The sequence below is a fragment of the Branchiostoma belcheri genome, unplaced genomic scaffold, assembly GCF_001625305.1.
Source record: "Branchiostoma belcheri isolate BF01 breed outbred unplaced genomic scaffold, Haploidv18h27 scaffold61, whole genome shotgun sequence".
NCBI classification, from domain to species: Eukaryota; Metazoa; Chordata; class Leptocardii; order Amphioxiformes; family Branchiostomatidae; genus Branchiostoma; species Branchiostoma belcheri.
Window position 1 is genome coordinate 179,417 of NW_017804254.1, and position 13,680 is coordinate 193,096.

At 40.5% G+C, this 13,680-nt stretch overlaps 1 protein-coding gene across 1 annotated transcript in view; it reads left to right on the top strand.

Moving 5' to 3' along the window:
• LOC109482839 overlaps positions 1–13,680 on the top strand; it is a 28,329-nt gene that overhangs the window by 14,039 nt on the left and 610 nt on the right. Inside the window, exons 12-24 of the mRNA XM_019785681.1 lie at positions 3,076–3,207; positions 5,159–5,281; positions 5,727–5,855; positions 7,253–7,468; positions 8,563–8,739; positions 9,594–9,658; positions 9,808–10,013; positions 10,200–10,282; positions 10,483–10,632; positions 11,392–11,550; positions 12,100–12,323; positions 12,752–12,865; positions 13,104–13,529. Of these exons, the coding sequence (XP_019641240.1) occupies positions 3,076–3,207; positions 5,159–5,281; positions 5,727–5,855; positions 7,253–7,468; positions 8,563–8,739; positions 9,594–9,658; positions 9,808–10,013; positions 10,200–10,282; positions 10,483–10,632; positions 11,392–11,550; positions 12,100–12,323; positions 12,752–12,865; positions 13,104–13,529 (2,204 nt within the window). The remainder of the gene's footprint in view (positions 1–3,075; positions 3,208–5,158; positions 5,282–5,726; positions 5,856–7,252; positions 7,469–8,562; positions 8,740–9,593; positions 9,659–9,807; positions 10,014–10,199; positions 10,283–10,482; positions 10,633–11,391; positions 11,551–12,099; positions 12,324–12,751; positions 12,866–13,103; positions 13,530–13,680) is intronic.

Sequence of the window (13,680 nt, forward strand, 5' to 3'; positions counted from 1 at the left end):
CACATACACACACAAACACACAAACACAATGCATGCACACACACACACACACACACACACATGATTGTCATTAATTATCCTGATGAAGGCGACAGTGGTCGCTGAAAATTTGATCCCTGTAAATAGTGTGTTGGAATAAAGTTTAACGTTTTACTATGATTACTACCAACACAGATGAACTTTCATGATAATCTAAGTATTTCCTTGTTACTGTTCAGATTTGTGTCCCGAAAAAAAGAGATGATAAAAGTTAAAGTCATCAGTGTAAAATAGCATTTGCGTATTTGACTGTAAAATTTAAATCAAGTGGATCACAGCATTGTAAATCACAGAGTATGTAATAAACAAGGAAATTGTTACTCTAACAACTGCTGGATAGATCTAAGTACTGTCAGACGTTTTAAGTAGCATGCACTACTTTTTGTCAGTGACTTGTGTATCTCATTACCTGGATGTGTAACCTTTATCAACGTAGGCAGGTAAAAAAGTTTTGTAAAACAGGTAAACTAACATCATGATCAGAACATGCCACTAATATTTTGTGCCTCTTTGTCCATATAGCATCAGAAGGAAGACTAGCTTTCCATAAAGGAGATCCACAACCAGCGTTTTCCACACAACAAGCGTTGGAGAAAGATAATTCAACGATGCCCGGTCCGTATACAAAGAACAAGTTGAGGAACCCATCGAAAACCATACCGATGTGGTACAGTCTGCCTGGCGGACGGTGGATTGTCATCCCGGCGCCCTCTAGCGGCGCGTTGCAAACTCCACGCTCATCACGTCGCCCAAGGCACGCTGGCGGGAGGGGCCAGACGGACAGTACAGGATGGTGTCAACTGATGAACCTGTCATCGGTCAACCAATTAACATCCCCCGTCCTAAGCTGAGGGTCAGGCCAACCGTGGCGTGGGAGAGAAAGATGAACGGAGGGTGGAGAGTCGTGTCCTACCCCGGTGACGACAGAATCCACGTCGGATGGAAGCCTAGTAACGGAGAATGGAAATCTGTCTACTGCACAAAAGAAGAGTTGAACATGATCGTTGTTACAAGCTCATATGACATGTACCTGTATCCCTAACTCACTCTGACTTCACACAACCTCTGTTATAAGTATAACTAGCTGAGTATTGTCTTGTCCTGTATTCGTTCTCTGCGTTGGTGGCGGCATGAAATAAGTTGATATAACTTGAGTGAGCTGTCACCATGTCTAGTCATGAAATGCTGGAATATAAATAAAACTAGCTCGACATTCTTCTATTGTGAGTGGGTTATGGATTTGAATATATTTTTCTTAATCAAAGTATCTGCAACAAGTAGTCATCTTTTTTTTTTTCTTTTTCTCCATTTTTGTGATGAAGCTTCGGCGAATATTCAGTGTTCTTGTTGTTCCTGGTACTGGTACTTACTACCAGTTTGTCGAATTGCTTATCGTTATGAACATAACCCAACAATCAGCGTTCATAAATGTTTAATGTTACTGAGTTGGCGGTATTTACAAAAAAATTCTGTGCTCATTCACCCACAATTGCTGAGACTTCTCACATGACTGAATTGCCGTCACAACAGTCAGTTTATTCGCTCATTGTCACGAAACGCATCTACAGTATGCATTCCATGGTGTATTAAATAAATCATTATAGACTAGTATTCACTGCAATCGAAGTGCATCTCCTGCAAACTCGCCAAACACTATGCTGCTTGTGTACTTCGTCACAAAGTATGCGCCTGTTTTCCATGTCACATGTCTGCAATTGTATGTGTAATACACGTGTTTTCAAATATCAAAACAATGTAAAATTTCATCACGTACAGTGCTTTTTAACACAATATGTAGATTGTCCTCCTGGTCATTCCATGTCACTGCATTCTACATCATTACAATGCACTATCATCAGGTGGAAAAAGAGAACATTACACGAGTCACATAGCAACCGACAGTTATTTATAGGATAATTACGATAGGTATGACAGGTACACAATGTGTCACCCTGATCGTTTTTGTGTCATTGAGTTTTACTTAGTGTTAATGGACTGCAAACCCAAACGTTAACGTAGAGATGGACAATGAAGAACGTTTTGTACCTCGTCAACTAAATAATATCTTGGCCCTATGAGGCATAGCATCACGCGAAATCTCTGCATGGATCGGTGGATGGAAGTGGTGGTGAATTCTGTGCGACATAACATAATTTTCAGAATGCACGCCGGGTAAAGCTGGATACGGTGTATAGATATGACTGCACTTCATCCTTGGATTGTTTTGGTGATATTGGGATTTCACTGTCAACGCGCTCTTTCAGGTGAGTCTTTTCTGTTTCCATGAATTTGTAATAGTATATATGTGGTGTGGGGTCGTGTCGTGTGGCATAACGGCATCGTGTTCGGCTCGGAACCAAGAGGCCCCGAGTTCGCCGAGTTCGAATCCTGCTATGCCACCGATATTGTGCCCTTGCAATTGGGAAAGGCACTTTACACGAATTTCCACACTTAACCCAGGTGAAAATGAGTACATGTATGTCTGTTGTTCGTGCGTTTGTCTGTGTTGGTGGTGGTGGTATATATGCATATAAAGATAAGTTGAAAAAAGTGTGCCGTCTCCATGTTCTTGTGATTAATGTTGGAATAGAAGAAAAGAAGTATGTGTATCCATGTCGTCGAATCACCGCGTGGCTAGGCTAGCGGACATGAGAACTGAGAAGTTCGATACAGGGTGCTTATAATCATCATCCACTGTGTTCTGCGTCTACACTACAGTCGTGTGGATATGTCCTGTAGCTGCATTCAGTCTTTCTTCATCTCTTTCCACCGTGTCTCGCGAGCTCTCTAAGCTCCTTGAGTTTCTTTTCTGTTGTGGGAGGGCCTAGCCCTCTGCGCTTCAGGTCTCCCTTCAGTAAGCTGAGTAGGTTATATATATCCTATATATATCCAGCACCATAAACATTGTAACACATCAGATACAAAATATGCCTAGAATTAAGATGCCTATTTTTTACTGTGTAAAATATAATCGGCATGTGGTAAAAAATATTGAATACACGTAGACACTAACACTGATCATTCATTTTCATACAGTTTATCCATTCGACCAGTTCCTACTATTTAACAACTGGGCTATCCTGGGTAATGACGATGACATCCTCGGTTCTGTGACAGAAGAGCAATGCCTCCTGGCGTGTCTTCAGGGAACTGCAAGGGTTCTAATCGGCACGTGTCGATCTGTTGACTACGATCGGAATCTCAACGTGTGCTATCTTTCAAGGAACTACAAAGTTTTGGTTCCTTCGTCATATAGCAATCTACTAGGATTCAATCACCACCAGAGGCGTAAGTACCTGTTCTATTTTTGGCGACGCCTCAGGGGCGGAGGTATTTGTGTACTACGATCGCTCTAAAAGAATTTCAAAAATTGCACGAATGCATTCCCCAGGGAATTGCTTTTGGGGGTAGCCTTCGGCCATGTGCAGTCTTTGGACCGAGAAGTAAGGCCTTTGCTTCTTTTTGCACGAGAATAGCTGTCTTTACTGATCTTGATGTTTCAAATGTTTGCTTTTTCCTATATTTGTTGATAAGACAGAACTAGGAGCAATATATTCAAGCTTGATCTTTCAAATATTTTTTCTTTCAATCAATATATCGCCGTGTGATCACATGTGAACACAATTATATCTTAGAGCTTACAAATTAGTATAACTAGTTAGCATATTCGATATTGATGTAGTATGTCCTGTTTTGCGTGTGATTGATTTCCTAAATAGACTATCAAGATACTACGTGATTTAACGAAACTGAAAATCGAGAAGGGTGGAGAACACTAGTTGTCAAGATCTTCTGTTGTACCTCAACGTTAAAATAATCAGACTAAGGTTAGATGGGATGATCCATTGGTGTTTTGTGATGTGAATGAGGTGCGTGCGTTGTTTTTGTCATTCTTTTATTTATTTTCTTATTCTTTTGAATTTTATTTTCTGTCCAGTGTGATGTCCAGAGTGATAATTTCATATCAACAAATCACATATTGTCTTCAAAAGATAATCTTGTACGTAAGGCTTTGCTCTAATCATATAGGGTTACCATAACCCTAATTTAGGGTTATGCAAACCCTGATTAAGGGAGAGAGGTAAACTAACTGAGCTACTATGTGGATATAATCACTTGAAATCCAGGCTCTCAATTAGCTGACGGGACCTAGCAGTGCTCTAAATTAAGAGGGCACACTCCAGTTTATTTGGCGTTTCTATTCGAAGCTGCACACCCTCAAGTCCAGCAAGCTCTGCCGTGGAATAATTCGGAAGGAGAATAACTGTATATGGGACGAAATGATATCTCTTCAGCTACAAGACCAACTGAGCTTTGTTTCCTCAACCTCTTTAATGTTGGTAAAATCAACAGAAAAAAAATTATTTTCACTCCAAAATGTATGCAAAAAGTTGGGAATATTCATGTAGAATAATTCCATAGAAGTAAAATTTTCCGGCAGAAAAGACTGATGCTGGCAGAAAGACCAAAACCTTGGCTGTACCCAAGTCAATGATGAAGAAATTCCTAGTACTCTAATTTTTTTTAATCGTCCAAGGCGCGAAGGATTGCGTATCGACTATCAGAAAGCCGCAGCGCGAAATCTGGGTCAAACGGACGGATTACACTTGGCGCGCAAGAATACCCAAAAGTTAAATTTCCACATCAAAATCACAATTTCTTATACTCTTCGCAAGTGTTAATGTTGAATGATATTTAGTGGCAAATTATGTAAAAAGTCACCTAAAAATTTGACCCTCAAAACCCTTTCGTCATTTTCTTAACGCGGACTATCACGGACCCCTGTCGCGGAAGAATAATTACGCTAACCCTAATTTAGGGTTAGCTAACCCTAATTTAGGGTTATTTAACCGTAATCAGGTTTTGTAACCCTAATTTAGGGTTAGTTAACCCTAATTTCATAAAAAAAATGTTACAGAGATCAAATTTTTAAAGACCACCAACGAACTGTCGCCTTCATCAGGATCACCAATCACTTAAAAACGTAATCTCGCGAGAGTTACGGTTACAGACACGTGACCTTATTCTTACGAGACTTTACGGATACGTCACGTTAGCAATTTTGCCATCAAAAAGGGCCATTTTTGTTGCTAAAAACTTTCTGACGACCTTTCCACAGTTATTGATGAGTGTGCAGGGTCTACCCACGGCTGCTCCCATGGGTGTGTGGATGAGTTGGATGGGTTCCACTGTGCTTGTCCGACGGGCTTGGTAATGGGCCAGGACACACGAAATTGTATCGGTAAGACGGAAAATAAGTATTATTAATAATTTTGTACTTATTGTAGATTATATATGGTTATATCGCTTGGGTCAGCACAGACAGACTCAGCTGGCGATGGCTGACCCACAAAAACTACAAAAGTAATAAAAACTAATATTAAGTACATCAAAGTTTAAGATACAATGCATACTTAGTCTAGTATTCTGCAATAAGTGTGGTACGTACAATTCTTGAGAATATCTCACAATATTATATATATGGAGAGATAAAGAAATTGATTCACCCCTTCCCTTTCAATTTTGACCATTTCAGTTTTTTTGTTTTGTTTTTTTTTTGTTTGTTTTTGTTTGGTTACTTCTTCCAATGTTGTTTAATACAGTTTGATATAGCTGTGGGCCTGAACACTCATCGCCTTATTATTCAATAAGTATTTATCTAATGATGACACACATTTTCATTTTAGATGTCGATGAATGTAGCCAAAATCGTGGAGGGTGTGGAGTGACCGAGGACTGTGTGAACGTCTTTGGTTCCTTCTACTGTGCTTGTCCTGGTGGAAGTCCCTACCTGGTGGATAGCTCCACATGTTCAGGTATTATTTACAGTCTATGTTTGTACTGCTACTAGTAGTAGTAGTTTTACTAGTCTAGAAAGCTTCAACATTGTGGCATCTTTGTTTGCGTACTATATACAAGTATAAAGATGTCAACAAAATACAAGACACTCGAAGACACCACGGCTACTACTCAACAGGCCTCCCAAATACGGAAATTAGGGAAGTAAATGTAGTCATCATCATTAGCTGTACTTTACATGTTGACGTGCACCAACATTTTATCAAATGAAGCACTTTTCTGAACTGAAAAAAATAACACCACTATACTTTCAGGTACAAGACAAGTACTAAACGTTTGTGAACCCCAGAGATGATCTGATGCCATAACTTACATCTCAACATTACATTTTGTTTATTACCTTCGCCAAGAAGGTTATGTTTTCAGTAGCGTTTGTCTGTGTGTGTGTGTGTTTGTGTGTGTGTGGTTTAGCAAGATAACTCGAGAAGCAGTAAATGGATTGGAATGAAACTTGGTAGGTGGGTAGGTCTTTATGAGACCTAGAAATGATTAGATTTTGGTCCTAGGTACTGCAGCTGAACTTCCGGTTTTGATATCTCATGTTCTGGACATGCTAGGGTCACGAATTTTGGTTGGTAGATAGCTCTTGGGGCAGGGAAGAAGTGACATGAGTTTGGATCCCCTAGCGCCTTGTTCTGGAACTGCAGGAGCATTTGTTGAAAAAAATTTCAAGGACGATAACTCAAGAACCGGTTGACGTATTGTTGTGATTTTCGGTATGTAGGTAGTTGAAGTGATGCTTGACATAATCAGATGACAATTATGCAAATCAGGAGCTAATTTGCATAATTAATGAGGAAATTCTATAAATCTGCTTTGTTCGATAATAGAACTATGCAACACTTGTGACATCTACTTGAGAACGAGAAAAACATCTGAGGATATAGATTATGTAAATGAGGACCTAATTTGCATAATTATTGGCAAATTCTTATAATTCCATAGTTGTAACTGCTGCACCCCGAATTTCATACTTGCCACATTTGGAAGTTAAGTGAAGGTGAACATCAATAAACATAATTTATTCAAAGCATGACCTCATTTGCATAATTTATGAGGAAGTGCTATAATAGCCTTTTTGTTATGGCTGTCATTTGTTAAGGCTGTCATTGGATGGAGAATATGATCAACTGATATAATCCATGCAGATGAGGCTCTTATTTACAAAATCAATGATTAACATTTATAATTCTTCGCCCGCAAGGGTTAACATCATTTGGCGAAGGTATGAGATCGTGGAACTCTTGTTGTTTTTTTGTTTGTTTCTTTCTTTCGATTTACCATGATTAATAACAATGGAGGAGACAGGTAGTTGGAATCGCCGTCACGAGTTGTATTATCTCTTCCATTTCAGCCTGCCAGCACAGAGACACAGACAATCTGGATGCTGTATACCTGTGGGACCTTCCGCCCATCACATCTCCGTATGTAGTAAAGGTTAAAGCCAACAATCCGGTCTACATGGCTTTGTCCAGCGAGAATACAGACACAGACTCCATGGTTCAAATTACCATCGGCCCAGTAAGCAGCATCGGTCAAGGAACAGACCTCACGACGGCTGCCACCCCGAGTAAGTAATGACTTACATATACTTACTCGTCTTTTGTTACTATTTTATTTCTAAAAAGGCTTTAAACACTAAAATGTGAATCCACATAGTTCTATCGAATTATCGTCATTTCAGAGACATTCCACATTGCCAACATGAATTCAAAAATTTTCCGTTCACATACTTCGTACACCTGTTGAGTGACTGTTTATTGCACTCTACTCTACATTTCCCAATGACATACGCATTTTATTGTGTTAACAAAATATTATCTACATTTCAAATGTACACTTTACTTAATTGAGATTGCAATTTTACGTTAAATTACCTTGTCAAGTTTTAATCAACATTAAAATGTAGTATTGAATACAAAGTTTTACGGTGCCAAGCCATGTAAATATAACAAAAATCAGATTGAAAGTCTGCTGGCTGTACAATAAAGATCCAATACAACTCATGAACTTCGAAATTCGTTAACGTGTTTTGTAGATGTCCTACCGAGTGCGAGGTACCGAGTGTTCTGGATCTCCTGGTCGGTAGATGGAACTGTCTCAGTGAGGGCCCGTAGACAGAGTCTACCCTTCCTACAGATGACAACCCCGGGACTGACGCCGAGTCCTGTCAGCTACATCGGCTACCACGCCGGAGCTGATGGTGTGGCAGACTGGGAGTTTTGTTACGGTACTCTCAAAACTAAGTATTTCACATGCAGTAGAATATAATGGGACGTAGGTCTCTATTTTACAGGGTTTGTTTTCACATAATGTTGACACACACTATAATTGGAAATTGTATTTCTTCCTGTTGCGGCACTTGTACGACTCTTTCGCCACCATGTCTGCCTCTGTCTTTGTTGCCTAGAAAGGTAACATTTGCAAGCAACTGCATAATGTTTACTTTTGCATATGGTCTGCTCTGGTAACTCTTTCTCAAACACATTCATATACTTAGTATATGGTCAGACAGGTGTCTAAATCGCTCCTGCTATAAAATTGCAACATTTAGAAGAAGAGGAAAAGCAAAACAATTTAATTTTAGAGAAATCAGTATCAAAGTGTGGTTTGCTATGATACTAAAAGTATTTGTGCTAATCCTGTCAAAAACTTCTACTTCAGTGAACGGCGACTGGTCGGAGTGGGGTAGCTGGACTCCGTGTGACGCCGCCTGTGGTTTCGGTATGAAGGCGCGGACCCGGACCTGTACTAACCCGCTACCCGTACACGTGCTGGGCGGTACCTGCATCGGGCCAGCGGCAGGGTCACTCATGTGTTACGTACCCGGGGTGTGCTCAGGTATGGGGGATTCTGGTTTGGATGTATCTTACAGATGAATTATGAAATAAAGACTAAACTTTAACATACAGATATTATTTAAACATAAAGGACATTAAACATTAAACTCTTCCAATGTCAACAGACCATACATACGATAAAATAAACATGATGTTGATTTTTTTTCCTATGAATCAAATACGATTTTTCTTAATCATTCTCTATCCACACAGATAGCGATTCTGGGCTGCAGGTATCTATATTTCTTATATCTTTTAACACTATGCAAATGTTTTTGGATCAATTTGTTTTTAACTACATCATCTTTCACTCTACGAGGGAGCGGTTGTCCTATGTGCCCGTCACCATTACCTCGAGTCTTCGCTTTCATAGGTTCCTAAAAACCTGTGAATTCCAATTTCAGCTTCTCATGAATAAAGGATGGTTGAAAAAATGTAGACGAGTTTTGTGTATTGGGTTTGATTCTTTTTACTGTTCACCACTTTCAGGGTTTATTCGAACCTGGCGAGGCTAACGTCAGCTGGGCGGACTGGCAGGCAAACTGGAAGAGTGGAAAATTCCTCCCGTCTGGGTACGACTCGTCCGAGGCGCCTAATGAGATAGGTCAGTTCCACATTCTGTACAGCAATATTAGATAACATTTAGTTATTTGTGATCCAGTTAGATTAATTAGTAGTTAGATAGAATCAACTGTCAGTGGCTTTTAATGTTATTATGTTTAAATGGGCAGCTAACACAGAGTTATAAAACACACAAGAAAACAACAATTTTTACTAAGGAGAAATGAATTTGAACATGCTTTTGTTTTCATTAATATTGGCCGTCGTTTCACCATTTGCATTAATTCATTCTAGGAGGAATGGACGTTGCATCGACTGTCCACATCCTCAACATTGGCTCTCTGTCAGAGAAACATGCGGTAAGGAATTCTAATTAGGGTGCCATCCAAATCCTGTATATGTATTGGGGACCATTTCTCATTGCAAGAAATAATCCTTTAAAAGAACTTCATGCATGCTATCTGAGTATATCTGTGTTGGTTTCACTTTATCTCATAATTCTTTACAGAATATATCTATCAGAGTGCAGTACGTGTTATCGTGGATTGACAGCCGTCTGTTCGGGCTGGCCCCCTCCTGGGTTCCCGTGCCGCCGACCTTACTCTGGTCCCCGCCGCTGGCCTTCGGGCAGTCCGTCCGCGCGGCTGCCGCAGAGGAGGAGGGGGACAACTCCATGTGGCTGGACCCACGCGGACTTATTGTCTACAAAATAACGTACATATCATTTGTGTAATATGTGTATATTGTGTATAATATGTCTTTTTGCTCTTTCACGGATGGAAATGACAGATGAAAGGGCCATCTGTAAAATTGTCATTATCTTAATTTTGTCATATTTTCTATTATCCACACAAACTTGCGCATGCCTCGTTCATATTTTCTCTTTCCATCATGTTCCAGACGTCGTCTGAGAGTGAGCTGCGTAGCCGAGCTGGACAGATATCCACTGGATACACAGGTCTGCAAAGTGGCTCTGCTGGGATGTAAGTTATCATCTGTTTTCAATTTCTGAATGACAATCATTTCTATATTCTGCTCCGGAATTTTTTCAGTAACGCCCTTACCGTCATTGCGACAAATGCTTCTAAAAATTACTGTGGACATTGAGATCGTTGATCTTGAGTTATTATTTATGAGTTTGCCCCGTGTATAAGCAGTAAAAGCCATGTATTTATTCATCTAGATAATGGAATAAGGCTTCGGCTACAGCCGTCCGTAAAAGTCGCCCGTGCACCTATGAAAGCCGACGCTACAGGAGTGACGCCACAGTTCACGTTTATTGAGGTGGAAGAGAGCGCGACGTTTCAATCATTCATTGGCAATAATGAAACAGGTTCGTAGCCATCACACACACAGACACACAGATACACAGACACACACGCGCGCGCGCGCACACACACAAACACACACACACACACAATGCATGCACACACACACACACACACAAACACACAAACACAATGCATGCACACACACACACACAAACACACACAAACACAATGATGCAACACACACAAACCAAATCCACACACACACCACACACACACACACACACACACACACAAACACAATGCATACACACACACACACAAACACAATGCATGCACACACACACACACACACACACACACACACACACACACACACACACACACACACACACACACACACACACTATTACGAGTCCGAAATATGCCATACCCTCGCCACAAAGAACTAAACAGGGAACACGGGTGCATGTAGGATACAGTCTATATTTCGTACACTGCCAAATTTATCATAATGATGATTGCTTTATTTCAAAACACAAATCACAATTATGTACAAATACAGCGCCATCACTTGGCAGCCTCTAAGGCTGAATTGTGTGATTTAAAGCGTTAGACAGTGAAGTAAAATCCTGATAGTCATACCAGTGTATTAAAAACAGCCATTAAATCATATCATTAAAATGATACATTTCACAGATTATTCATGATTTAAAATGTGAACAAGGTACGTACAGTAATGTACTGATTCATTCACACACGAACGAATACGCAACGTTATATGTATACTGAATTTCAATATTTTGTTTCTTCACGTGTTTCAGGTGCGGGCTGTGAGTTCTTCCACCAAGTGTGTGATTACCTGCTGGAGCCATGTATGACGTCACTCTCAGACACATGCGAGGCGGAGAACTGTGACAACTGCAGGCTCGTACTGGGAACGTGTCAATACAACATGGCCTCCTGTCATAACTACATCAACGGTAATTACTGAATGAATTATTTCATGAATCACTTAAGTAGTTCGAAAGTAAAGGTATTTCAGTAGTTATGGATGTTGTTCAATAAACATGAAGTTTTAAGAGCAGATATCAACAATTTAGTTGGGTGCACATGGGGGGGGGACCAACTAGGGGCCCGGGGGGCCAAAATTTAACAATTTCGAGGATTCATCAAGACCTACCAGGTTTTATGACAATCCATGCAAAGCTTCATAAGTTATCTTGCTAAACCACAGACATACAACACTATGAAACAAGTTTGAACTGTAATGGCCAACACACAAAATATTGGAATCATTCAAAATTTCGACTGTACAACTCCAGTCTTTGTCAAGGAATGACTGGAGTTGTACAGTCAAAAATTTGAGTCCAATAGTTTGTGTGTTGGCCATTACAGTTCAAACGTGTTTCATAACGAATTCTACCAACACAGCTGCGAACTTTCACGATAATACATATCATTAAACACATACAAGTTACGGAAAAATAACCTTCTTGGTGATGATAACAAACATTTTCATTGTTTTCTAGACACTAGTGCGTTCACATCGCTGGAGCTGCGCATGCGCCTCCGTAGAGTCACGTGGCGGTACATCCTGACGGCCTACCTCCCGTCCGTGGTTATCGTTGTGACGTCATATCTACAAATATGGCTGTCACCTGAGCAGTCCACCATATCCGGACGGGTTGCGCTGGGCACTATGGCAGTGTTGTCGATGGTCGCTCAGACTGGCAAAACAGCCCGAATGCCTTGGGTAACTAGCTTTGTTGTTATGATCTAAATAAAACTAGAAAGATAACATTTGCAAGGCAAATGCATAATGTTTACCTTCGCATATGGTCTGCTTTGTTAATTTTTACTCAAACACATATATATGATCAGACAGGAGTCTAAATCCCTCCTGCTATAAAATTGCAACATGATGTAACCCAACACAAATCACCATGGTAACAGACACAACATTGGTTCAGGTCATTGAGGTCACTGTTTGGAGAAAAAGAAGAAGGAGAAATGTAGCAAAAACAATATGTTATCCGTCGGTAAACATAATAAGACAAAAGACCCCAGAGGCACCACAAAAGCTAAAGCACTTTCAACCATGGTAATATGCTTTATAAAGACATAACATGCTTCCAAATGCCAGTTTAAGTCAGAATATTGTATTTTTTTTTTCTTTTGTAGGTAGAAAGACCGAGGGCCATAGACATCTGGATGCTGGGATGTTTATCTTTTGTGACCGTGGCCCTGCTGGAAACGGCTGTTGTGAACTACATATCTACATATTTACAAGACAAGGTATTGGTTAGCCGTAAATAATTTCATCAGGATTGTGAATATCAAAGTTCTTTATTCACAACAACTTGAAAACGATTGTGAATAAATAACTTTGATATTTCATTTTTTGGCGAATATAACTTCCTAAAGCCGTTTTTAGCGAATTGTTTATTTTGATTTGTAACATTTATAGAAGAGATGGTGTCCAGGCTAAGTATTGTAGCGTGCTTCATTGACCTCTGTATCTTCTTAATTTCAGGAACAGATGAAGATTCGCCAAGAACAGAGAGGCAAAGAGCTGAACCCTCCCATCAGGATTCCACGGCCGGGGCTGAGAGACCCAACAACACCAGCTAGTGGCCAGCATGAGCTGCGAAGAAGCAGCATTTCAACAGGAGATACCCACGTGTCCATCCCCAGGGCACGACTCCAGGTCCCACCCGGCGTCTGTTGGCACCAACTCCCGGACAAGGAATGGGTGATCGTCCTTAAAAAGAAAGCCAAGACCAACAGCGAAAATGCCGGTGACAAGGGTGAAGGACGAAGAAAAAGTGACGGAAATTCGGTAGTTTCTTACATCCCAGATTCATGTATTTCGAGCAGTGATTACGAAGACTTTCCCGACTTTGATCCTAGAGCATTCAAACCCAGCGCAGCTGAAAGGGCAGACAGTCTGGCAAAGAGGGTAGACTCGTGCGCAAGGGTGATTTTTCCGGTGATTTTTATGGTGTTCAATATCGCATACTGGATTGTTTACCGACATTAAACACCCTCGTCCAGTTACGTGACCTGCGTTGACCTCTACAGCCTCCTGGTCACATGACTATCAGCTTACC